The sequence below is a fragment of the Ochotona curzoniae genome, unplaced genomic scaffold (genome assembly GCF_017591425.1).
Source record: "Ochotona curzoniae isolate NIBS_2020 unplaced genomic scaffold, NIBS_Ocur_1.0 contig_523, whole genome shotgun sequence".
Classification (NCBI taxonomy): domain Eukaryota; kingdom Metazoa; phylum Chordata; class Mammalia; order Lagomorpha; family Ochotonidae; genus Ochotona; species Ochotona curzoniae.
The window spans coordinates 4,079,311-4,106,099 of record NW_024466459.1 but is presented as its reverse complement, the minus strand read 5'-3'; the positions used below and the strand labels follow the sequence as shown (position 1 = coordinate 4,106,099).

Sequence of the window (26,789 nt, the reverse complement as noted above, 5' to 3'; positions counted from 1 at the left end):
GATTTGTTCCATATTAGCGACATTCTGGTACTTCTAGATTTGCAATAAAGTTATGGCTTTTTTTTTTTTATTTAAAAAGACTGAGTTTCTTTAGCTATAAGCTTTTTAATTGACTATCACAGCATTCACTGAGCCAAGTAAAGTTACAGATGGCCAAAGATTCATTTCAAATAAGTAATTTTTAAACTTTCCTCTACTGAAAATTAACTACCAGAGATACATAAAAGATCCCAAGAAGTATTCTCTCCCCACTGCCCTCCTTGCTATTCCTCTTTCATTCAAAACAGGACAACTCTTTATATTGAATCTTTCATACACACTATTTTAAAGCACATGCGAAAACTATGAGTCGTTTAAGCCAAGCATTAAGTAATAGTCAACAGGAGAGGGAAACAAATTAGACCGTACAAGGAGAGGGAATGGAGCCTCGTCCTGCCCTGGAGTGCCCAGCTTGGATTCCTGGCTCTGGCTCCCGGTCCCAGCTTCCCAACCACGCACCCTAGAAATCAGCCAGTGACAGCTCCTGCCCCTTGGAGGGGACCTAGATTGGGTTTCTGGCCTGTGGCTCTAGCCCTGGCCATTACAGCCATTTGGGGGAGTGAATTGGGAGATAAGAGCTTACTTTATATGCCTCAATTATATACTTTAAAATAAAAAAAAACATATATCTATTTTTATTGGAAAGGCAGACCTACAGAGGGAAGGAAAGACAGAAAGAACATCCATCTGCTGGTTCACTCCCCGAGTGGCCACCAACGACCAGAGATTAGCTGATCCGAAGCCAGGAGCCTCTAGGTCTCCCACACAGGTACAAGGTCCCAAGGCTTTGGGTTGCCCTCCACTGCTTTCCCAAACCCCAAGTAGGGAGCTGGGTGGGAAGTGGAGCAGCCAGGACACAAACCAGCACCCATACAGAGGTACTTGGAGGTGGAAGATTAGCCAGTTGAGCTTACCAACCCCAGCCTCAAATAAATTATTTTTAAAAGAAAAAAAATCAAGCAGTATAATCAAAGGAAGAAGCATTCCAAATGTTCCTGGGAAAACAGAATGAAAAGTGGTGGCCATTTGGTGGAAAAGACAGCTTTTTCAGTCTCACCCTCTGCTCCATCACTTTGCCTTTCAAATGAAAAAAAAAATTAAGAGTTATTTTATCTTCTTGTTGCAAAGGCAGATATGCAGAGAGAAGGAGATACAGAGAGGAAGATCTTCCATCCACTGCTTCACTCCCTAAATGGCCACAACATCCAGAGCTTCACTGATCCAAAGCCAGGAGCCAGGAGCTTCCTCCAGGTCTCTCACACGGGTGCAGAGTCCCAAGGCCTTGGGCTGTCCTCTACTGGTTTCCCAGACCATAAGCAGGAAGCCAGCTGGGAAGTGAAGCCAGCCGGGACACAAACTGGTGCCCATATGGGATCCCTGCTGACACAAGGCAAGGATTTAGCCATTAGAGTATCACACTGGGCACTTTTTTTTTTAACTTAAAAAAAAAAAAGTTTAAGTCAATGGCAGGGTGGGAAGTATTTATAAGACTGTGCAGGCCAGAAACTGCACATGAAAGTCAGTGAGCACGGCTGTTTCAATAAAGCTTTATTTATGGTTCCTGAAATTGGGATTTCAGAAAATTGACAACCCATTAAATACTATTTTGATTTTTTCAATCATCTAAAAAAAAGGTAAACACCATAACTGTTAGTGCACAAGCTGTTAAAAGAAAGAAAAAAGGAAGGGAGGGAGAGAAGGAAGGAAGTGGTTGGATGGCTTTGGGCTGTAAGCGCTGTTGCTAGCGTCTGTCCAGGACACCTGGCACAGTGGAAGGGGCCAGCCGCAGCTGAACACCCGCATCTGACAAAAGGGGCTGGATCTTTGACCCAGGTGCCAGGGACAGGAAAGCTCCAACAGCTGATTACACATTTAACAATTAATTACCACTTCATTTCCTGCCACCAGAGATTCCGCCTTGACCTTGGTGACTTAACGTTTTAGTATAAATATTGTCTCTTTCCCACCCCAAAATAAAATTGGTACCGTTGCAAAAATCGGTCAGAGGCAGGTGTTCAGCCTAGCGGTTAAGATGCCCACATGCCACATCAGACCACCTGGGGTTAAAGGCCCGGCTCTGGATTTCTGTAGTATGGCCCAGGGGAGCCACAGTGATGGCTCAACTCCCCCACCACCTTCGTGGAAGACCTGGTTTCAATGCCAAGTGGCCAGCTTTGGGTCATCCTAATCTTGGCACTTGGGGAGTGAATCAGCAGGTAAGAACTCTCCCTTTCCCTCTGCCTGTTGAACAAAAATAATAAAACCAGTTGTTCTTTTCAGACAAATGTATCCTCAACTGACACAATTTTTCTAAACCTTTTAACAAAATTAACCAACTTTACACTCCTGTAATGTATTGTGCATTAGTGAGTATTTCCTTTAGCATAAATAATATCTGGTGATAAAACAGAAAATAGATTCTAATTCAGGATTTCTGGGGATCAGATCCAGGTCACCTGGCAGTATTTGTTACACTTCAATTTCCATATCCCATTCCTGATATCCTAAACCAGAAGGCATCATGATCCTTTTATTTGTAAAATTTCCTGTAAGTTAGGTTCGTTCAGAGGGACACAGGGTTGGTAGTTATTATCTTTACCAAATGGTTATGAACTTTCCTTCAAATGGCCAGTTTAAAGACAATAGGAACCCTGACATGCTAAAAAAACAAAAAAAACAAAAAACCCGCATGCGGGTTCTCAGCCACCAACCGCTAGAAAGGACTGCAGCAGGTGGGCCGGCCAGCACCGACGCATCAGAAGGAAACTAGGTCCCCCTGGTGTTCACTGCTGATAATGACCCAAGCACAGACCGCAGCAGAGCTTGCTCCACCACCCTTTTGTAAAATCTTGCAGCCCAATCAAAATGACTTCTGTTGCCACGGGCTACCTGGAAGAGAAAGTGGCCGGCTCATCTGATACCACAGGATGCACGACCCAAGAGTGTCAAGGGGAATCATGCAGGAAGGTCCAGCTCTCCTTCATTCACATAACCGGCCAGCAAGTCCACTCAAGGACCTCCGTTCACGGCCCAGGCAGCTGGCCACCCTGCACTTCCCACAGACTTCTGCTGTACACTCTCGGCTCTAGACTTACACAAAGGGACTGAGAAAATTCCAGAAAATGAAATAGGAAGAGACTTGATTGGGTTAAAAAATCAAAACAAAACAAGGGACTGGCATTAATCCTCCGTGGCACTGGCATCCCATATGGGCACCAGGTCATGTGTCGGCTGCTCCCTTCCCATCCAGCTTGTGGCCAGAGAAAGCAACAGATCACGGTCCAAAGCCTTGGGACCCTGCACCCACATGGAAGACGCAGAAGAGGCTCCTGGTTCTGTTTCTGATTGGCCCAGCACTGACCGTTGTAAACAAGTGGACAGACGGTCTCTTTTCTTTAATTCTTTCAAAGTTAAATAAATATATGTTTTTAAATTTCAAAGAAATGAACAGATCACTTTTGCCTCACCCACATTTTCCCACGGACACCTGCGAAGACAGGACCCGGATGTCCGGTAGATGTGGGATCCTCTTGCTCAAACCTAGCGCTCTCCTTCTGGGCACATTCAGAGATCCGACTGCTTCGGCCAGCTCTGCCAGTGAGCAACCTACGAGCAGGCCAAGACTTGGCACGACTGTCACAGTGACTTCTGGCTGCTCTGCCTGCAGCCTGTGCTGCAGCACAGCACCCCCTGCTGGAGCTTCCAACGCACAGGCCTGACATACACCCTCTACACTGGCCCCACACTGGCCCTCCACTGGCCCTCCACCGACCTCGGTGGTCTCAGGCCTCCAGGGATGCCTTTTCTTTACTTACATCCATGGTAGGACCCCTCTATGCGGTCACTTCCAAGTGTCGCCCCGCAATGGAGGCATTCCTAACCATCTTGAGACTCTGTCCCTCCCCTCACTGTGTTAGAAGAGTCTGAGCTTACACCTGGGGCAGAGTCAGCTTTCCGCTCCTGACTCTGTTCCCCTGGCTTTGAGTAGATTGCAGGTGACACTTCCTAAACGTGCTAAGTGAATGAAGGAGCTCTTTGTTCATGGTCTCTTCTCTTCACCCCTACAATTACTAAGGGGGGAACCAGTGCACATGATAGCAGCATCACACAGGGCTGGGTCAGCCAGAAGGAGGAATACACCAAGGGGCAAAGAAATTGACATCCTGTGTGATGTGCAGATGGGGGGCTGTGAGCTTTAACCCATCACTGGAGCACACCTAAGCTAGGGTAACTATCTCCCCAAGCCCTTTTCAACTGTCACGCTGGTTTTTATCACAGCCCTAACTGGCAGCCAGTGCTATTGTTGGACATTGTGGCGCGCTTCCTTTGGTGCTAACGTAGAAATACAGACTGATTTTTTTCCACCTGAAGAGCCATGCACGAGAGCCCCCACTGGCACAGAAAAGGTAAAAGCAAATTTATGGTTATCACCCCTTAAATAAACAATCTGCAAGAAATGGTCCCAGTCTGGGCTAGTGGCATTCGAATTTGATGTCTCATGCTAAAATGGATGTAGAACTCAAAACTGGGGAGACGTGGGGGTGCCCTTCTTGCCATCGGTTTACACATACACAGGTTAACTCAGTGACTGCAGGCTTGCTTCCTTATCTGTGACACAGGCTGAACCACCTCACGCTAACACTTCCCATCTTGGCTTTCCAGAAAATGAGAATACATTTAAAGGAGACACCAGGTGGTAGACAATGAGAGAGAAGACTTCCAAAAAAAAAAATCTACAGTCACAAGATCCAAACCGAATCCATGATGAATTCAGAGGCCCTCACTGGGCTCACACCCTCTCAGCTGGAAATCTCTCTCCTACTAATGCAATTCCATGCAGCCTTCAGTCGGGGAGACCACAGGCTGCTATCAGCCCAGAGCTGCCCTGTTTGAGCGGGTCTGGAAGCGAAGGGCAGCCGGCACAAGCCACGTGGGACTGCTGGGATCTTGCAGTGTGTGTGTGGTCAGCAGGAACTGACATTTGATCCAAGCGTGAAAAACACACGGAATCCTGCAGACTCGGAAGGAGAGCAGAAAAATCAGCAAACCGATTACAAGTCGAGATCGTATTTTGATTGCACTGGATTAAATGAAGGATGAATTCCACCTGCCGCTTTCTGCCCTTGCTAACGAGACAAATGGAACCCACATCGTCTCGCTTGGCTTGATCCTATTTTTGTTTTTTTTTTATCAGACAGTGCCCCTCTAGAGTTCAGACTCTAGAAAGTGACTGGGATTCACACGTGCAAACCACGCTCTGCCCACGCACATTCCACTCACTGCTCTGGCGCGGGCGGCGTCCTGCTTCTCCGAGGCCTTGCCCAGGGTGCACAGGCAGGGCCTCCCACGGCGGGAGGCAGCGCTGGACGAGCGCAGCCTGCGCCTCTGACGCCCGAGGAGGCCGAGAGGCCCACCTCAGCCCCCCAACACACACTGCTGCACCCCGCCAGGGGAAGTCCCCGCGGGCGGAAACAGGTGGTGCGCGGGCCGCTGGCAGCAGCCGATCCCGCGCCCGCGCCTGCCTGGGCGCAGCCGGGGACAGCGACGTGTTTCCTGCACGGGAAGGGCCCGAGCGAGCCCAGGGCCGGCTTTAGCGGCCCGGCTGCTGCCTGCTTCGAATTGAGCACTCTGGCAGCGGAAACGACCTGGCCTGGGTCCCGCCTGCGGTTTCAAGTCGGAGAGTATTCCCGGCAGGGCGGCCCAAAGGCGAGCGGGGCCAAGAGCTGACGGATGAGTGACCCTCACAGTGAAGGAGCACCAAAGCCTCAACATTTCATCCTTGACTTGGGAGAGAGCTGGATAAGTGTTCAGGAAGTGGAAAACGCCCTGCACGAGCTCAACACCTTGTTGAGCATTTGCAGAGCGAAATCTGCCTGCATTTCTGCAGTTTTTAATGAACATCGCTATTTAAATACAGCTGAAGACAACTTGTATTTTTTCACGTAATCCTTAGAAATAGTCTAAACGTATGTGAAATTATCCACAACATTTAAGTGGATTGCTGAATAAATGCCTATCCCATAAAATTTGTTTACTCCAATTTTAACTAGAATAATTTGCTTTTAAGTAAAGTTTTTATTTATTTGAAAAGCAGAGAGACATGAAAACAAGTATCTCTGTATCTGCTGGTTCCTTCCCAAATGCCCACAGCAGCCAGGGCTGGGTCACACCAGGCCTGGGACTCTGGGTCCCCCATATGGGAGGCAGGGACCAAGTATTTGAGCCAGAATCCACAACACAGCCTGGGATGTGGGGGGCTCAGGTGGCATCTGAACGCTGGGTCACACACCAGCACCCGACCCACTTCAATGCACTATCTGACTGGCTTTCATAACTTCCCTTGCTTTCACACTGCAGAGCAGGCACAAGCAGACCTCACGGCTTATCCAGACACCTGTAATCCCAGCAGTTCGTCTAAACAAAGATGAACTGCGTTAGCTTGGACTAATGGGGACCGACAGGACTGAAGCTGTGCTTGACAAATCCCCAGCTGCACGTTGGTGGCATGGCTGCCTTCTAAATCCCCAACTGCCTAGGTAACCTTGTGCCTAGGCAAGTGTTACACTGCTGGGAGAAAAGCAGACAAGAGCGGTGGCCTTCCTGGGCCTGGCTAAGGCAAAGTTTGTGTTAACCATATCAGTATGCCGGCATAGTTGCTTTAAAAAAAAAAACATAGGAGCGATCAGGCTCAAAGCATTGTAGCCTAGTGGCTAAAGTCCTCACTTTGCATGAGCCAGGATCCCACGTGGGTGCCAGTTCTGATCCCAGAGGCCCTGCTTCCCATCCAGCTCCCTGATTGTGGCCTGGGAACATAGTCAAAAACAGCCCAAAGCCTTGGGACCCACATTTGAGACCCAGAAGAGCTCCTGGCTCCTGGCTTCAGATAGGCTCAGCTCTAGCCATTGTGACCACTTGGGGAGTCAATCAACAGACGCAAGATCTTCCTCTCTGTCTCTCCTCTCTGTATATCTGACTTTCCAGTAACAATAAAATAAATCTTTAGAAAAAAAAAAAAAGAGTGCCAAGCGGGCCAGAGCATTTGCCAGTAAATAAGGGGGCTCAGACTGGGTGGTCTGGAGGAGAGAACCTGGAACCTGGAGGACCCTTTCTGTGTCAGATCAGTGCACCTGCTCATGTGGAAGACCTGGCCTGGGCTAGTTAGCATCAACCACCACTCACCAGTGCACACGAAAGCTAGGGCTGGGGGGCCTGCCTGGCAGGGATAGACCACAATACCCCCCAATAAGTGTCGGAACAGGGACTGGGCCATGTCAGGCTGGACCAAGACACTAACCAGCATGTGAGAGAAGTGGATCTGGGGGCAGATTCTGTGGGGGATTGTAGGCTCACCCCAAAGGGTACAATATCCACTGGTTTGCTCAAGAGCTGGGAGTGGTGATGGGCTGAACCAGGCATGACCAAGGAACTCATCAACACTTAAAGGAACTGGGGTTAGAAGCAGGCAGGATTGGTCCAGATGGCAGCACCCAAGAATTGGATGTGGAGTGAGCTGGAACACAACACCTGCAAGCTCAAAGGTCAAGACTGAGGGGCAGACCATGCTGGGCAGAGGCCTAGCACTTGCCAACACATGTGAGATCTGTGTCCAGGAATGGGCCTAGTGGGGGAACTTGGGGGACTCCCCTGATGTGCTATAGCTCCCACTAGTAAGCACATGTCTCATGGTTGGCTGTGACGCAGGCTGGGTAAGTCTGCTCCGCTTGTTGCCAAGTGCACAGGCTAGCTCGGGGGGTGGACTGGACAGGGCCAGGCCAAACTATAAAACACTGGCATGCACAGAAGCCAGGGTAGGGTGCAGGCCATGCTGGGCTAAGCTATCACAACTGCCAGTTTGCATGAAAGTCATGGATCTGTGGCTGAGTATGCCTGATAGAAGAGCTGAGGAGACAGCCCTACTGGACTGTGGACCCCACTGGTAAGCATGAGGGCTGGCTGGGAATAGGGGTGGACCAGGCTAAAAATAACAGTAACACCCTTTGGTATGAGTGTGGGCTGGGAGTGTGCCAGACTGAGCCAGGCTTCAGCACCCACTGGTGCTTATGAGAACCAAAATAAGTATAGGATGGTTTGGGCTAGGTCACGGCACCTGTTGCTCCACATGAGAGTCAGGTCTGGGTGTGGGCCAGGCAGGGCTGGGCTGTAGCACCCACCCTACAGTTCCTGTCAATGAACATCAAGACTGAAGTGGGCCAAGTCAGACAGCCAAATGCCACAACTGGGAGCTGATCTGATAGGGGAGCTTGGGGAACTCCCTTTAAGATACAACCCCAGCTGGTGATCATGAGAACTGGGGCTGGGAGCAGCCCAGGCCAGGCTGGGCTACCGTACCCATCGGTATACATGTGCCTCAGGTCTGGAGGAGGGTTGGGCTGGGCCAGTCTGCAAGACCTGTTGGCAAACACAAGAGTCAGGACAGAGTGCAGGTCAGGTCAGGCCAGGTTAGAATGCAACACTTTCCAGGTAACATGAGAGCCATGACTAGTGGCTGGCCTGACTGTGGTAGGCTTCAGCAGCCCTCAGCATGGATTGGAACTGGGGGCAGGCAAGGCAAAAGCTAGACTGCAGCACCCACTGATGAATGCTGAGGTGAAATGTGCCAAGCCAGACTGGGTTGTAGCACCCTCCTGCACATACAAGACCCCAGGCCAGGAAAGAACCTGGGATGGGAGGGGGTGCTCCAGGGGCTCCCCTGCTGGGCTACTACTCAGGTGTGAGAGCTGAGCCTGGGGGCAGACCAGGCTGGGCAGGGCTGCAACAACTACCAGCTTGGAAATGAGCTGGGTTTGGGGGAGGGCCAGGCTAAACCATCCACTGGTGCATGCAAGAGCCAGGGTAAGTGCCAATTGACCAGGCTTTGCTGCGGCATCCATTGTCAAGTGCTGGGACAGGGTGCTAGTGGTGTTACTGGACCACAGTACCCTCTGGAAGTGCAAGATCTGAGACTAAAGTGGGCCTAGTAGGGAAACTGTGGGCACTCCTTTGTTGGGCTGGGGGTGGATCAGGCTGGAAAAGGTGGCACTACCTGTCAGCATACATGTAGACTTGGCAGTGGAGTGGGTGGGTTGAGATAGGCTGCAACACCCATAGGTGTGTATGAGAGCCTGACTGGGATACGGCATGGGCCGAACTTGTCTGCTGTACATACTGACACACAGAAACTGGGGCTGGGGGCAGGCCTGGCGGAGGTTATTGGGGGTTGCCACAAACAGGCTGCAGGTCCCTGCAGATGTGCACATGGAACAGATCTATAGCAGGATGGGTCGGGCTGGGCCAAGGCACCCATCACTTTGCACAGGACATGGGGCTGGGGACAGAAATGACCAGGCAACTACAGTCATTCGTGTGTGCCTAAGCTGACACTGGTGCCGGACTGAACCCAACCCTGTACTAGGTCTGGGATCACGCCCGGAGTATCACAGGATTTGTAGTTTGACCGTGGACCACAGGCACGTGTCATGACTGGGTCTCCTTAATTGCTGATGCCTGTGCAGTGGAGAGCATGCCCAGATGCATATGGGGGACAAGCAGCCAGTTCACTTAGGCCTGCAGAGGATATCAAGTGCCATGTCAGAAGATATGGCACAGAATGGGTTGGACAACTCTCCTGTCTGAGATTTGGCAGCGAGTGCCTGGGTGGACGCACTGAGATGGACTTTACCAGCCAATGAACCTTGGAAGCATTTTCTCAACCTTGGAGCAACAAAAGCAACAGCACCTCACAACTATCGAAATCACCCAAGCAGTGTCCTTGGAACATTCTCCTCCGCATCAAGGTTTCTAAGATGACATCAAGTGGACATCCCCCATCCCCAAGTACTGACGCAGTCTGGCTGCTGGGAGTGGCCCCCTTCTCGTCCCAACCCCGTCCACAGGAGAAAAGGGAAGAAAAGGAAAAACGGAAGCATTTGTCCCACCCACCTTCCCTCATGCCTCAACCCTCCCCTAAACAGTGGTCCTCATGGGCATGCATCCCTATCAACCAAGTAAACAACACCAAAACCAAAATAAATGTTTAAAATAAAGTATAACAAAATTTGGTGGAAGTGTGTGATCCACAGAGGCGGGGTTGTGGTGCAGCCAGTCAAGCCACCACCTGCAGCAGCAGTTCGAGTCCCCTCTGCTCCACTCTCAACCCAGCTCCCTGCTAATGACATGGCAGTGCATCAAAGGATGGCCCAAATGCTTGAGCCCACATACCCATGTGGAAGACCTAGAAGACACTCCTGACTCCTGGTTTCAGGCCAGCTCAGCACTGGTTACAGCTATTTGGGACCAACCCAGCAGACTGAACATTGCTCTCACCTCCTCTCTCTCACCTCCTCTCTCTGTAATTGCCTTTCAGATAAATTAAAAAAAAAATTTTTTTTTAAGCTTCACGCTCCATTTGTTTTTCAATACCAGGTTGACCAAGTATTTTCCCTCCAACTAGCCGTAAATGCAAACTACCTTCTTCTGAGATGGTTCAGGGGTTTAACCAAGTAGGAACACCTTGGATTCAGTGACAATAAGCTCCAGACAACAGCACGTACATCTTAAGAAAGAACTGCGGCTTCGAGACAGAGACATCGACTGCCTCTCCTTTAAGCACCAAGGGAGGCTGGTAAGGTGGAAGATGCTTCTCCTGGCTCGCTGGCATCTGGCCACGTGAGACACTGCACAGACACAGCTGGCCTGACAGAAGCACTGTGTCACCCCCGAGATTTCCAATCTGTTCCCCACTGCGGCAGCCAGCCAGTGTCCAGGGCCTGACAGAGGCCAGAAAGGCACTCCTCACACCCCCAGGAAGCCCGTGCAACTCTGTCCCCAATTCCGATATTTCAGTGTGAGGATATGAGGAAGGTAGCACAGTGATGAGGCAGAAAGCTCACAGCCTAAGGCCCAGGACAGATCGCCACGCGGCCTTTCTCCGGGGTGGCTCAGCACTGCTGCTCTTCAGCCAGGAGGGCACATGCTGAGCTGCTCAAAACTGACCCAAGCAGTCACTTCTTCAGGGGACAGGTGACAGCCAGCAGAGGCTGGAGAGCCCAGGGAAGGAAGGAGAGGGGGTGTGGGTGGACAAGATGGAAGCCTATGCAAACTCCCAGATACTCCTGGCCTGGGCCTAATAGATCCAGACTCTTCTACAAACAGAACTGCTCTCTGGAAACTATGTTGGTGGGTTCCGAAGGGCAGAGGCAGCTATTTTTAAAGTATTTATTTACTTGCTAGTTACCGCTAGTCCTAGCTCTCTGCTGAGGCGTAAACACATGTGAAGAATGGAAGCGAGGGGCTCACGGACACAGCTCAGCCCGGTGGGACAGAGGTCTCCATGATGGCAGGGAGCTGCGTGTCCAGGCTGGCACTCCCCCGCAGTCTCAGGGACTCAGCAAGGGCTGGCCCACAGAAGCACTCCCAGAGCAAAGGCGAAGGTGTGTTTACTGCGGTGGCTCGTACGTGGAGACCCTCATTTTTGGAGGATGGCGAGGCATTTGACGATCCACTCTCTCCAGTCCTTGAAGGCTTCCACAGGTTTGGGCAGATTCACATTATCCTCACGACTCTGTCTCGGGGTAACCGCCGGGGTGCTGGCAGATTCATCGTCGATCCACTTCACCAGCGCCTTGAAAACCACAGAAGAGACGGATTTGAACAAATCACAGCAGAACACTTTTAGACAAGGGAAAATACTGGCTTCTCAACGTGGTGATCTAAGTCTCCGACTTACATTACCCCGTGAAGATCTTGCATCCAATTAAGGTGGTCATGAATGTACAACAGAATTTATGACACACTCATGTCAGAACTAGTCAAATTATGATTATAAATGATGGTCAAAAGTATGCATAGGAAAAATATATACACACTGTACACACAGACCCTGTGTTTTTAGGAGAGTGAGATAATTCATGTTTTCCTTCAACTTGGTAAATATTCCACAAAGCAGCACAGCACGCTTTCAGTCTGGCGTGCATATGTGAAGTGCACACCCAGGCATGGGGAGGAGGCGTGTGTGTAAAGACGCATGCGCGGACTGAGTCAGTCACGCCCATGAGCAAGAACAGGAATATCAACTGGTATGCTTGAGGCCACGCGTGGGTGCACACGGCCATCGGGGCTTGCCCTCTCTGGCTCCTGCTAGTGAGCACACCTCTTCACACACTTGAGAATGCAAATCATGTCACACGTATGGTTAAAAGAAATTAGCTGTGCCACACGTTTCAACATTGTCTCTCTTCTGTAAAATGGGAAGATTTCTTCCCCTAACGAGAAGAGAAACAGAACTTTCTTCCACATTTCTCATTGCATTATACTTAAATCACTCACAGGCAAGCTGAAGTTTTTAAGAAAGGTATTTCTTTGCATGTTTTTTTTTTTTCAAACCACAGCTTCCTGCTTATCTTTTACACTAATTTCCTCTGATAAATTACAGCTCTAGAGAAGGGCCTGATAGAAAATGTCAGTTTTCTACTTGGAGAACCACTTCCGCTCTCCTCCCTCTCCCTTCCCCCCTGCTTACTTTGTATCTCTCTACGATGCTGAAGCCAACAGCACACTGCAACTTGCGTAAACAGATGGGGCAAAGATTCAGAGGACGCCGGTCAGCTTCTTCGAGGTGGTTGGAACCTTGCATCAGACATGCGAGCCACTGGCAGTGTCGCAGTCCAAATATGTGTCCGATCTCGTGGGTTAAGGTCTGCAAGACATTCCCAGGGAGACTCTGTAGCGACACTACCACTGTTAGATTCCTTTTCACTCCTGCTTTTCCAACAGAAACATTGACACACATCAACTCCCTTATCATCATCGCCAGCCACTCACTCTGTCCACATTTTCAAAGGCATAGTAACCCTCTTCCTTCAGTGCCTTCCCACTTTGCTCAGTCCTGTGACTAGCCTGCACAGGACCTTCCTTGCTGTGAGCAGCTGTGCTGTGCACTGCAGAGTGGCTCTTACAGCATCCTTGGCCTCTGCCCCCCAGAAGCCAGCAGAACTCCCTCCCCAACCACCACCCCCAAGCACTGCCAAACAGTGAGCAGCAGTAGCCTCAAGAAGGGGCTACTTGTTACAATTCAGGTCTCTGGAGTCCCTTCCCCAGAGACACTGGCTCCGTGGGTCTGCGAGGAGGAGGTGAGTTTGAACTGCATACAGACGAGTGATTCTGGGAAGCTGACTTGGGGAAGCTGACTCGGGGGCCCAAAAAACAGACTTGGAAAACACTTGCCAAAGATGTAATTCTTAAACCTCAACAGGGAGGAAGAATCCTCAAAAAGTTCATGGAAATACTATGATTTAAAAAAAAACACAAAAAAACAAAAACCATGCAGGGATTTTGAAATTTTTCACACCAAGATAAATTTATTTCTTTAATTCCATGAATTTTTGAAGTCCCTGGCAGTGCTGGTAAAACCAGCTGTCTCACTGAGGGAAAAGCCTGTCTCCAGCGACACACAAAGCGGGACATGGAGAGGCAGGGATTTTCCCAGGGAGCAGTGGGGAAGGAAGACAGTAGTGTAGGGTAGCTTGGGCATCCCCCAAGAATGAGGCTGTTCCCCTTAAGAAGAAGCAAACAGACACAAGTCCCCAAAACTCCTCGGGGAGGCAGCTCTACTGGGTGATGCCAGCAGCCTCAGTGGGCAGGCTGCCGACACACACCGGAAGTGAGGAATTCAACCAATCATGAGACGTGTACAGGCAAGGCAATGTGTAACCAGAAGGGACCAAAACCTGGCACCAATTCCATAAATTACAAAATTAAGGTATCCTTTCGAGTTTTGCATTTACTGTATTACGCAGGTCAAATAATACCCATTAAAAGTATGTAAATGGTACAAACTCTTTTATAGCATTGCCTAAGGACTGACTGTATGATGTAGGGAGTCCTTTCTGTCTGGGGGCACCAGCACTATGGTATAGCAAGTCAAGTGGCTGCTTGTGATGCCAGCATCCCATACAGACACCGATTCCAGCCCTGGTTACTCCACCTCTTATCCAGCTCCCTGCTAGTGGTCTGGAAAAAGCAGAGATGGGTCAAGTGCCTGGGCCCCTGACACCACGTGTGAGAGCTGGAAGAAGTTCCTAGCTTCTGGCTTTAGCCTTGCACAGCTGCAGCCACTGTAACCATTTCAGGAGTGAACCAGTAGATGGAAGCTCTCTCTTCTTCTCTCTATAACACTTTCAAATAAATAAGTAAATAAATAAATATATCTTTTTAAATAAAGTCATGAGGCCCGGTGTGACAGCCTAGAGGCTGAAATCCTCGCCTTGCATCAGCCAGGATCCCATATGGGTGCTAGTTCTTATCTGGTTCTTAGCTGCTCCATTTTCCATCTGGCTCCTTGCCTGTGGACTGGGAAAGCAGTCAAGGATGGTCCAAAGTCTTGGGACTCTACACCTGTGTGGGAGACCCTGAAAAAGCCCCTGGCTCTTGGCTTTGTATTGGCTCAGCTCCGGCCATTGTGGCCACTTGGGAAGTGAGCCAGTGGATGGAAGACCTCTCTCTCCATATATCTGCCTTTCCAATAAAAATAAATAAACAAACATTAACAACAACAACAACAAAAACACAGTAGTCACTCCAATCTTTCCCAAGGGGGAGTGGCGATAGAGAGATCTGTTTTACAATGCTCCTGCACAGTTTTTTAAATAACTCACCTTACAGGATCGAAGCAGCAAAAGACTAGTTATTTCAGGAATATAATAGTTATCAAAAATTGAATAGTCATTGGAAGATTTTTTCTGGAGCTTCTTCACTTTGCCTTCATAGTGCGAGCTGTAAAAGTCCCTGCCATACCTGGCGAAGCTGAATATCCCCACACCTACAGAGAGCAAACAATTGCAGGGTGAAGACACAATGTCCACGGCGAGACCAGAAAGCAGCCTGCTCCGACACCCTCTCACACCTGTGGTTCCATGTTCACCAGTCTAGTGCAGTTCTGCCAACAGAAGCAAGGCCCTTGCCCTAGATGTTCTGATCCTATCAAAACCTTCTTCTAGGGTAAGCATTTGCAACAGCAGTTTGTTTTTATTTTACTTTGTTTTTTAAAGATGTTTATTTATTTGAGAGACAGCTGCCGAGAGAGAGAGGTAGAGACAGAGAAATCTCCTGTCCACTGGTTCACTTCCCAAGTGGTTTGCAATGGTGAGACACAGGCCAGGTCAAAACCAGGAGTCAGGTATTCTAGGAGAGTGCCAGAGTTCCCAAACCCTCAGGCCAGCCTTGCTGCTGTCCCAGGTGCATGAGCAAGGAGCAGGATTGGAAGCAATGCAGCCAGGCCTCCCACCAGCACTCAGCCGGTCACCCAGGCAGCAGCATCCCTCCAAGGACCACAGGAGATGCCCCACCCCATATCGGAGCGTCCAGATTCTGTCTGCTTACAGCTTCCTTCCGAAGCACACCCTGGCAGCAGGTGATGGGCCAAGTACTTGGGCCTCTAGCACCCATGCGGGCGGCCAGGCCTGATTTCTAGGTTGCTGGCTTCCTGCACCCCGGCCCAGACCTGGGAAGTGAACTAGCTGATGGAAGTTCAACCTTTGGCCCTGTCTGTGTCTTTTGAATAAAACGAAAATGTAAAAATAAAACTTAAAAAAATTAATTTGAAAAAAAAAATCTTCTGATATCTGATTTTACCTACCTTGCTAAAATTTAATGGACTTGAGGTTAAATCTTAAGGAATTCTAAACTTCATAGCCCAACTAGGTGGACAATGTGTCAAATTTCTGTTTTCGTGTTTACTTTTGGACAAAACTGCATGACTAGTTACCAGATTATTCCTTTTGTTGGTCATTCTGCTATCTAAACTGTTGAACATCGTAATTTATGAATCAGTCATACATTTAATTAAAAAAAAAACTACCAAGTGATTTCTTTTGAATATTAATTGAGTACTGGTAGTAAACATGTCCACCCAGAGAAATAATTCTATTATTAAACAATTTGTCTTTTTTTTTTAAGTATTAAATTTGTATTTCAAGCAGTTTAATGAATTCGAGAGTAAGGCATAGTAGTCAAGCAACCGCATTAATCATTAAATTGGTGAATTTCCTGCAATAATTTGATTTTTTAAAAAAAGAAGAAGAATTTGAAGCTTCGGGGTTTTTCCCCCATGAAATAAAATCTCTGAAGGAATAGTACAAAGTACTCTAAAAGAAATAATGAAAGAGAAGCACTGGCCTGGTGTGATAGCCTAATGGCTAAATTCTTGCCTTGCAACACCAGGATCCCATATGGACCTGTCTTGGCTGCCCCACTCCCCATTCAGCTCCCTGCTGTGGCCTAGGAAAGCAGCAGAGGATGGCCCAAGGCCTTGGGACCCTGCACTGTGTGGAAAATCTGGAAAAAGCTCCTAACTCCTGGCTTTGGATCGGCTCAGCTCAGGCCACTGTGGCCGCTTGGGGAGTGAACAACCAGACAGATCTTTCTCTACGTATCTCCTTCTATCTGTAAATCTGCCTTTCCAAGAAAAGTAAAGAAAGAAATCAGAAAGAAAGCAAGAGAAGGGGAGGAGAGGGAGGGAAGGAATCTCGGGAACAGCAGGGAGTCACCATTTCACTCTTTCAGAATCCCATCAGCAGATTTCTCTTTCTCACCTAGCTACGTGGGCACTGCCGCCCTTCCCCCAACCTCACTACTGATACCCGCCCATCCACCCAGCCCTCTGCCCAGGCTGTCCCCAACACCACGTTCTGGCCCACACCTTTAAGCACAATAACCTCTCTCCCTCCTCCTATCTGCTGTGAGAGCACAGGCTGACTCCACTGGGGCTGTTGTCAGAGCCCAGGGTAAACATCCTTGTAACTGACTTCCTGTGTTACAATTAGAGTTCTATCTGCCATCCTTGCAGGCATGAAGAATACAATTTGATGTTAACTGGCTCTACAGGGAACTGCTCTAAAATGCAACATGTTTACATTAGTGCTTTTGTTTATGCTTTACTGTGCGTTACTTTACAGTTGCAGTAAATTGTTTTATGAGGAAATTAACTCACAGTGGACTTGTTCACGCTAGCCTGATTCTGCCCACATAAAGTGTAAACTGATATTGGAAACGCAAGGAAAGAGAACATGCTACAAGCTAAGCAAAGACTAAATCACGTATGTATCACAAGTGACCTCCTCTGGCCAAACATTTCACTCTAACAACGCCTTTAGCAAGAATGGTCCACTCTTCTAGAGAGTCTACAAACAAAAGATCATTTCTTTACCAGTGTCTCTCCACTACAAACGCTAATTTGAAGCAACTTGGAGAAAACACAGTCCCTCGTGGCAGGTCCTGCAGGGAAGATCGAACCCCACTACCCTGCCACATCCTCTCTCATATGCTGCAATATTTAAGAAGCTTACAAAAAAAAGTATTCCTTTGAAAGGCATAGAGAGACAGATGGGGGAGAAATTCCTTTAAAAGAAAGAACAGTTTATGGTAATGTCTCCTATCCCCACCTCCTCATATGCACAAGATAAGTTAGCCACCAAGACCCAGAGAAATGAACAAGTTGTTTTTAAATTATTTGTAATGTTTCCATTTCTACTAGGTCAATACTGAAAGAGCATGTCTGATAAGAAGCCAGATCAAAGCACAAGCAGGCATGACACAGGAGTGCCCCTCACCACCCCGTCTCCCAGGAGAAAGCTGTAAGGACGCTCACAGAACGGAGGACCGAGGATGAAGGAACGGGGATGGGGGAGGCCGCTGTGGAAGGAGCCATCGCTCAGAGAGAGCCTGGGACCAACGTGGCACAGACACATCACGGGCTCTTAGCACAGCCCCAGGACCTGCTGCTGTCTCCAGGAACACTACAGAGCCCCTTTCCTCAGCCCCCTGGGCTCTTCTCGCTCAAGCCCGTCACAGATCCTGGCAGGTGAGATCAGACAGTGAAAGGCCAAAACACACAGAGCAGAGAGAAGTGGAGGTGGGGAGAAGAGAATGTGCGAGAACATGCAGGAACTTTCCTGATCCTTCCCCACCTCCCATGTTACCATGCACAAGTCCCTGAGAGTCCAAGGTGACTGTACCTCAGATCAAAGACTAGAGCTGACTTCAGGTTAAAACACACACACACACTGAAAAATGCATGCACACTAATTTATCAGTCTGTGGCTATTCATATAGGATGACTATGAAAAGGTGAGAAATAATGAACATTTTCATGTGTGTTACAGCCGCTCATAATACCTGTGATTTGTTTAATTTTCCTTACTACTGAGGTGTTTACATGTACTTTCTGTTGCAATGAACACCTAGATGGTGGCAGATACACATAAGCACTGTTAGCATATTGTAATTTTTATGTAAATTATCTCAAAACTACTGTGAAGTTACTAGCTTTAAGATGGTTAACAGTGAAGCTGATACTGGGGCACAGGGGTAAGGCATCCGGAACAGAGCCGGTCTGAGTCCTGCTGCTCCACTTCCAATCCTGCTCCCTGCGAATGCTGCTGGGAAAGCACCCATGGGCTCCTGCCACCCGTGATGGATACCTAGATGGAGCTTCAGGCTCCTGGCTTCAGCCTGGCCCAGCCCCAGCCACCGGGGTCATTTGGGGGAGTCAACCAGCACATGGAAGATCTGTCCCTCTCTCTAACTCTGCCTTTCGAATAAACGAATCTTTAAAATCTCACCTCCCAATTCTCCTCCCAAAAAAGACAGTGAGCTTCCCAGTACGTCATGATGACCCGCCCCCCTGAAAGTACTACGCAACGTCAAAGATCAGGATTATTCTTGGCTGGGACAGTTTTCCTTTTGCCACTTTAAAATATCCTCAAGTCATCTTACAGTTTCTACCAACAACATCAAAGTGAAATACCATCCGTGAGGGAGGCCTGTCCGAAGACAAAGTTCCAAGAATCTCTTGGGTACAGGTCAATCATTGTAATCCCCACAATGCAGAAGGCATCTACGGGTTTCTTCTTCTTCAAGAACTTCAGGATGTGCCCTGTTTTTAAAGAAATGCATGTAGGTGTATATGATCTATGTAGAAACACACAAACGCTCTTCAAGTTGCAGGACTGCCCCACTCACCCGCGTGGATCTGTAGGTTTTGTGTGTTATCGTTGATTCTAAAGGAACACCTTGTGGCAGAAACAGAAACTGGTTCGAGGAGTTTCACCGTCAAACCGTAGAAAAATGCTTCACAATAGCCCTTGAGCCACCGGATATATTCCTCACTGATAATCCGGGTGTTTCCTAGGGAGCCTGCAACACAAGGGAACATTTAAAGATGCACTTTAACAGGGGTGAAATGTTCAGCCTTCCGAATCTGAAATTAGAAGCAAAGTCAATTTCAAATTTTCCATATGCTGTATCAAACATCGATGTCAATAAGAAGTGCCGGGCCCGGCGCGGTGGCGCAGTGGTTGAGGTCCTCGCCTTGCACGCCCAGGATCCCATATGGGCGCCGGTTCTAATCCTGGCAGCCCCACTTTCCATCCAGCTCCCTGCCTGTGGCCCGGGAAAGCAGTAGAGGACGGCCCAAAGCCTTGGGACCCTGCACCCGCGTGGGAAACCCGGAAGAGGCTCCTGGCTTCGGATTGGCATAGTATCGGCCGTTGTGCTCACTTGGGGAGTGAATCACAGGACGGAGGATCTTCCTCTCTGTCTCTCCTCTCTGTATATCTGCCTTTCCAATAAAAAAATAATAATAATAAAAATAAATCTTAAAAAAAAAATAAGAAGTGCCACACTTGGTGGCATCATTTTTCCTAAGAGACTTCTGCGTTTCCTTTTTGTCACTCAGGTGTTGGTCACTCCGTGGCGCATTTTTTCATGGTGCTATAATTTGCTGTTGATGTTCTTGTTGTTGCTGTGGCTGTTCTAACTCATACCAGTTGTTGACCTTGTTTATGGCTCTTAATTATGGAAATGTATAGTGATGGAGTACTGGGGTCTAGCATATGCAGATGTGGGGGAATAATGGAACATGCATCCCTGCTTTCAGACGAAAGATTCCCATTGAAACTGCTGGACATGTGTAGACAATGGGACGCTGGAATGCCTGACATTGTCTGTACAAGCAATGTCAGGGTACATTTAAATAAGAGACTAACAGATTTATGATTCCTTATGAAGGACTACACCATTGTAGTAAAATGGGGAAAACCTGTTGGAGGTGGGAGTTTGGGGGCGGGGGAATCCCAGCCTATACGAAACGGTACCACATAATTCAGAATTCAAAATAAAAATGTATTAAAAAAAAAAAAGAAGAAATGCAATGCTCATTTTAAGGCAGCGTGGCTAGAAAACATCGGTAACGTCAGTAAATGTCAAAGCGATAAAACTGCCTATTGGAATCCAAACCATGGCACAAACTACACCTGACAAGGACACCAGTGTGATGCCAAGCCCATCCTGTGGCTTACCAGCACGTACCAATGGCCTGTATGTAGATGCTACGCTTCTCCGAAGAGGGCGTGTTTCTATAAGGATCGCTGAAAAACTGCTCAAAGTCTTGGGGCGCCTCAGGATGGGAGGTGATCCAGTCTGACTGGGAGTGCAAGGTTATTGGTCCAAAGAGGTCACCGGTGGGCTGGAAGGCTTCACTCAGCAGACGCCGCTCCCCGGCCTCAAGCTTCTCATACTGAGCCGCGAGCGCCGGGTTCTTGGAGATGAGAGCTGTCTTCAAGGTCTGCTCGGAGTGCTGGAGGACTTGCATCTACCCAAATGACAGGAGTCGTTAAAGGCGAGCGCACAGCCACACGGGAGGACTTCGTCTACCCTCCGCGGACACCCCCTCACTGCCCCCTGGGATGGAACGACCACGTGCTAGTCACACCTGGAGCGGTACCCTACCAACGAGGGTCCTGGGGACGGAAACTAAGAAACTGCAAATCACAAAACCCACTTCTCCACTCCACACGGAACCTGATTTAGGCATAAAAAAAATTAACGGTGGCCGTGACAGCATGGCTTGACATCCCTCGGTTTTCTGGTTGGGCAATGGCTTGACTCATCAGGGCCACATGAAGAACACGCATTCTTGCCAATGTGACTCAAGGACACACCGTGGCAAACTCCTGGAGAACTGAAGTCAGTGTTCCCATTTGTGTAACTTCCCTGTGGGTAAGGAGAACTGTCTCGGGCCGGGAAGGGGACAGCCCCCAAGCCCTGTCCCATCAGGGGAGGCATCTGCCGACTCACGGTGACAGGTCTCCTCCATTCACATCTTGTTCCTAGGCACGGATGTCATCCTCCCCTTCCCGATGGGTCAAGCATGTGCCACCAGGAGCCTGGTGAGTTGGAAAAGGAAAAACTGGGACATTCCCGACATTCCCGACGGATACTGTGTCGTATCCGTCTGCACCCCACCACACTGCCTCACCATCTAGATTTTTCCAGCTTGACAGACTAAAGGGAAACCCGAAGCTGCTGTCTGAATTCTGGAATTCCAAGAGTGGGGGATTTTCCTCTCCAGCACCTGACTTCACCCCAGGACAACAGGGTGAGCCTGAAACATCCTCTCTCTTCTACCTACCTTTAGAAAGGAGGGACGCTCCCCTTGAAGTGCTCACCTTACAAGGACAGGCATGTCCGGGAAATGTCGCTGCAAGGGGGTACCTTCGCCCTAACATTAGAAACAACAGCCCAGTGATGTGAAAGGCCAGGAGCCTCCAGGTCCGACCTGGGCGGCGCACAGGGGATGCGGGATGAGCCTACCACGGGCTAGGGCACCTGGAATGTGTTGTTGCTAACGCCAGAGCATCGCGGGCCAACGCTTCGGTCCCCAACCACCAGGTCCCAGCTTGCTGGTTGCCCATAGCAACTCCGCCTAGCAGGAGCCAACCACTGGCAGGCTGGAGGCGGTGTGTGTGCGGGGCGGGAAGGGGGATCCCCCCGGATCTGTCACGGCGCCCTTTTTCCTCTGGGAGCCTCCCTCCAAGGCCGGGTCGGAGTTGGGGACACCCCGCCCACGCAGTCCTCACCGCTTCCGCCCCGGGCACCCTCCCGTCTCCTCCTCCTTCCCACCGACCGCAACCGTCCCCGGCCTCTCGGAGCCCGGCCTCCCCAGCCCGGCCTCCCCAGCCCAGCAGCCCCAGTTGTCCAAGTCCCACCGACGGCCCTCACCCCGACAGGGCTCGGCGCCCGGCGCCCCAGCGCGCACGCGCGGATCACGCCGCACGCGCGCGCCGCGTCACGCCCGCTTCCCTCCGGCCACGCCCCCACAGCCCGCCCCTCAGCGCAGGGCGGTCTGGGCCGGCGCTGCCCAGCGTGGGAGGGTCGCGAGGGGGCGTCGGGGCACCGCGGTCGGGCCCTGCCGTGCCCTGGCAGCCGCGGCCGGCTTTCCAGGCTGTGGAGCCGTCCGGGTCACGGGACTGCTGGCGCGAGGCGCCCCGCGCGGGCGGTTGCGTCAAGCGGTCGCAGTTCCGTCCGGCGGGCCGCGGGCCTTGTCGGTGTGTCAGTGCGCTCAGGGCTTCGAGAAGAGCTCTCGGCATGACTAATTTATAACCCGCCGCGGCCGCAGGGTGACGCCGAGCCTGGCCGCTCGCTCCTTGGAGCTGAGGCGCACCAGGCGGCCCCGGCGTGCAGCGGCCGGGCCCCCCGGGGGCTGCAGCCGACCCGGGTGCACGGGAGAGGCCGGGAGCCGTGAGAGCTGCGTGCCGCGGGCCTGGCGGTTCTGGCTGCGCTCCGGGTCCTCTTGGGGACATCAGGTGCGAACCTGAGCACCCCTGTGCAGCTGTTCTTACATCCCCAGCTGATCAGTGCCCTCCAGTTACACAGCGTTGCCTCTGCCTTTGGGGTGATGAGCACCCAGGCCTCCACCCACGCACTCCTTCCTTCCTCTCCACCCCCCTCCCCACCCCACACCGCACTTCCCTGGGCTTCATCCCACGCTGCACCTCAAAGAACCCCAAGAAGCACCATCCCTTTATAAACCTGTTCCCTGACACCTCCACCTCTTCCCACTGGTTCTCTCCCACGGCTGCACCGTAAAGGATGCACATCTTTCCTCCCTGGAAGCTGCTTTTTCCCTCCCAAACGTCCCTCCAGGATACGCAGCTTCTGTTTTTGTGGTCCAGCTAGTGTGCTGCTTCTGATGGTGGAAGGGCCCCTCTACCACATACTCTGGCTCTCACCCACCCGGCTTTTCTTGCCCCGTCTCCCCGGAGAAGACACAGCACACACTTGTTCCACATTCACTTTAAGATTTTCACTCTGCGAGTGGGTTCAGAGTCTTCTGGATCTAACCATTTGTTTTTTGGCTGCAACGCCCGTACCCACACTGCAATAAAAGGCATTCTGTGGGTGTTCCGATCTCAACGCTTGCTGGCCTGCTGCAGGGGCCTCCCCCTAGCACTGTAACCATAGTGCTGTTGGATCCCCTGTGCTTCTGAAATTCTCCGGCTCCCTCTTTCTTGGGCACACTCCTTTCGGAAGCACATCCCAGAGAACCTTCTGGAATACAAACACATAGCATACATACTTTGAGATCCCGCCCGTGTTCTTTGCTGAGAGCTTGTCTCCGTGGGTATGGGTATCTAGGTGGAAAACCGCTTCCTTCAGAACTGTAGAAAAACTTCCTTCAGAACTGTAGAAAAAGTTTGTTCTGAATTTTTCTTCCTATTACTTTGAGATGTCCGTGCCAGTTTGGTTTCTAGTTCTTTGTGTGTTGGCTGTTCTGTTTAGCAAGATCCTAGACCCCGTTCTCGGGAGCATGCTGAAGTTTTATGGGGATCAATGTGCCCCTTCCCCGTTTATCTTGGTCGCTTCGTGGGCCCTCCAGCCTGGAGAGGCTGCTTCCATCCTGAGAAGAAGCCATTCCTCAGGTAAGTTCCCCTCCTGTTTTTGCTGGATGTTGGGCTTTCAGGAAGGATGTTCTGATGTTCTTACCTTTGTATTTTTCATCAACTCTTTTCTATCCATTCATCTGTACCTTTAAATATCTAATTTTTTAGTAGACAAAAGTATTTTCTTGCTGTGATTACTTACTTTGCTTAGCTCTGAACTGCAGTGTGATTGTACCTCACACATACTCCCCAATTCATATATTAAAACCTAATTGCAGGCCTGGCGCATACCCTGGCAGCTAACGTTCTCACCTTGTACGCGCCGGGATCCCATATGGGCATCGGTTTGCGTCCCGGCAGCCCCGCTTCCATCCAGCTCCCTGCTTGTGGGCTAGGGAAGCAGTCGAGGATGACGTAAAGCCTTGGGACCCTGCACCTGTGTGGGAGATCTGGAAGAAGTTCCTGGCTCCTGGCTTTGGATCAGCTCAGCTCTGGCTGGTGCGGCCACTTGGGAAGTGAATCAGCAGACAGAGGATCTTCCTCTCTGTCTTTCCTCCTCTCTGTATACCTGACTTTCCAATTAAAAAAAAAAAAAACTAATTGCCAATGTTGTAGTTTTAGGAAATGGGTCCCATAGGGTTGGCGTTGTGGTGTGGTGGGTTAAGCTACCACCTGCAAATGCCGACATGAGATTGGAACCCTCATGAATAGTATTAGTGCCTTTATTTTTTTAATATTATTTATTTGAAAGAGTCATGGGGGGAAGAGAAGGAGAGACAGAAAAAGACAGATCCCCCATCTGCTGCATCTGCTGGCTCATGCCTCCAATGGCCACAGAGAGCCAGAGCTAGGCCAGTGTGAAGCCAGGACCCCTAGGTCTCCCACTCAGCTCAGCTCTGCTGCTTTGCCAGGCACATTAGCAGGGAGCTGGATAGGAATGGAGCAGCCAGAACATGAACCAGTGCCCATATGGGGTGCTGGCACAGGTGCCGGCTTCACTGGCAAAGCCACTACACCAGCCTCATAGTCCTTTGTTTAAAAAGACCCCAGAGGGCTTGCTGACTCCTCCCGCCACGAAAGGTTGCAGCAAGAAGGCCCCAGCATCTTCCAGGAAGCAGTTGTCCGCTATGCCCTGGACTTGGTCTAGGACTGAGATGGTTCTGCAGCTGCCGTGAGCTCCCTCATCTGCGGTAGAGCCTGCACATACTGACACAGCCTTCGTCACTTCTCTCGTTCTGGATTCTCACAGTGAAGTCTCGTGTTGCTGTTTCCTCTGCTTTGGTGATTCATGTTCCACAAGCATCCTTGACTATCTGTTAAGTTTCCTCCTGAGGCAGGGAAAGGCCTCTGTGGGCGCAGATGCGGCAGACCCCCTGGGAGCCTGGAGGTGGACAGTTTATTTCTCAGAGGAGGCTCCCCACAGTAAGGAGCCAGAGGATTTTTCAGCTCTGGGTCCTCAGGCCCCTCGTTTTCATCTTTTACGCTGTGCTGCTGACAGAGCCTCAGGAACAGACTGCTTCCGCGTGGGACAGCACTGAGGAGTAAGAGGTTATCAGTCATTCACCCGCTAGTATGAATTCCTGTCTGCGCCATCTGCTTCTCCCAGTCCTCAGCTCACTGCAGTGGCCCTGAGGAAATGCAAAGCTGGTTGATGAGAGAACAGGTATAAAGCGCGGGTACTGGGGGGATCACAGACTCCCCAGGCAGGAATGTAGGCCGATTAGAGAGCGCTGCCATCCGGGGATTAGCAACCTGGGTCTAGAAGCCGAAAAGAAGTGGGAAGATGGACAAGGGTTTGGTTGTGTTCAGAGCCGGGGCTACATGCAAAGGGGCAGGAGCTGACCTAATTCCGCCCCCAGCTGCCTCCAACTCAGGGCTCAGCCACAGAAAGGCCTGAACAACGAGTAAAACCGGGAACCCAGTCAGCCTGAGAAAAATGGTTTCCAGGAGAAAACACGTTCTCCTTCCAAGTCATCAGCAGACAAACAACCCTCTGGATTGCATCCCGCTCGCCGACAGAGGCTTGATTCGCCGCCGAGAGGAGCCAGCTCCAGTGGGACCCAGGGAGAAAAGCCATTAGCAGAAATGAGACACAAGGACTCTGCGAGGCCATCTTTTTTCCCTCCTTTATTATTTATGATTTTGTGACTTTGGTTTCTGTTTCCCGGAACCAGTGTTATGGTTCTACGCCGACTTCTGTTTACTGGAGCAAGAAGATGCTTATCAGCAGTCACGCCACAGACGGCGAAGCAGTCAGCCTTTGGACCGGCCTTGTCGTCATTCTTTGATATTCTGTGAGGCAAATTATTTTCTGTGCTTCAGTTTCCAGAAGTTACTAGGGTCTGATGTGTGTGTGTGTGTGTGTGTGTGTGTGTGTGTGTGTAGCTACAGTCTTTACACATGCACACACACCAAGTCCATGGCGAATGGAACTACAAGAGAAGTTTACTTTGAAGTCATCCATCTGAGAGATCTTCCAAAAATTCACAGAAAACACATACTATGGAAAAAACTACACACACTTAAAAAAAATTTTTTTTTGCACTAAAATAAACCTTTCAATTCCCTTTTCTACGAACTTTTGCAAGAGCCTGTGTTTTTATCTGTTGAAGATAATGTGTGAATTTACTAAAAATTAAAGAACTGGGTGTGAACATAGGAACTGCAAGAACTACGCAAAAGCAAGCTGACCTGACTTCACCGTAGAATGTCACTTCCTGGAAAATCTGGCACCCAGGGTTCCCTGGAAGGCCCCATGGCTTCTGGTGCAGTCTCCAGGGGGGAGGGAGGAGCCAAGTGAGGCCTGTCTGGGAAAGGGGAAGTGTCCCAGCAGCAGCCCCCGCCCAGTGGGTGGATGACCTCTGTGCAAACACTGCAGACATACTAGGTGTCAGGGAGGAGCCACATTGGCCACAAGCAGTCACTTCCTTTTAGCCAGTTCAGTGCAGAAAGCAGTGGAGGCAGGAGGCGCTTGATTTGAGGGAAGTAGCCAGGACAGTCCTTCTTGGCCTCTGGTGCACTGGAGGCTTCTTCACC

General features: G+C 50.2%; 1 protein-coding gene across 3 annotated transcripts; it reads right to left on the bottom strand.

The window, feature by feature from the left end:
- Window positions 1-11,241: 11,241 nt before the first annotated feature.
- Window positions 11,242-22,050, bottom strand: AMZ2 (archaelysin family metallopeptidase 2). 3 transcript variants are annotated; one of them, XM_040989551.1, is made up of 9 exons: window positions 21,540-22,050; window positions 21,169-21,257; window positions 21,033-21,084; window positions 20,401-20,683; window positions 19,054-19,227; window positions 18,839-18,967; window positions 14,691-14,854; window positions 12,557-12,733; window positions 11,242-11,659 (listed from the first exon to the last, which is right to left on the bottom strand). In XM_040989551.1, exons 3-9 carry the CDS (start codon window positions 21,069-21,071, stop codon window positions 11,504-11,506), a joined length of 1,122 nt encoding a protein of 373 aa, XP_040845485.1. In that variant the 5' UTR covers window positions 21,072-21,084; window positions 21,169-21,257; window positions 21,540-22,050; the 3' UTR covers window positions 11,242-11,503. The 3 variants fall into 3 exon arrangements, with proteins under 3 accessions (XP_040845485.1, XP_040845486.1, XP_040845484.1); XM_040989552.1 differs by lacking the exon at window positions 21,033-21,084 and having other exon boundaries at window positions 21,540-22,049; XM_040989550.1 differs by lacking the exons at window positions 21,033-21,084; window positions 21,169-21,257.
- Between the last annotated feature and the right edge of the window lie 4,739 nt (window positions 22,051-26,789).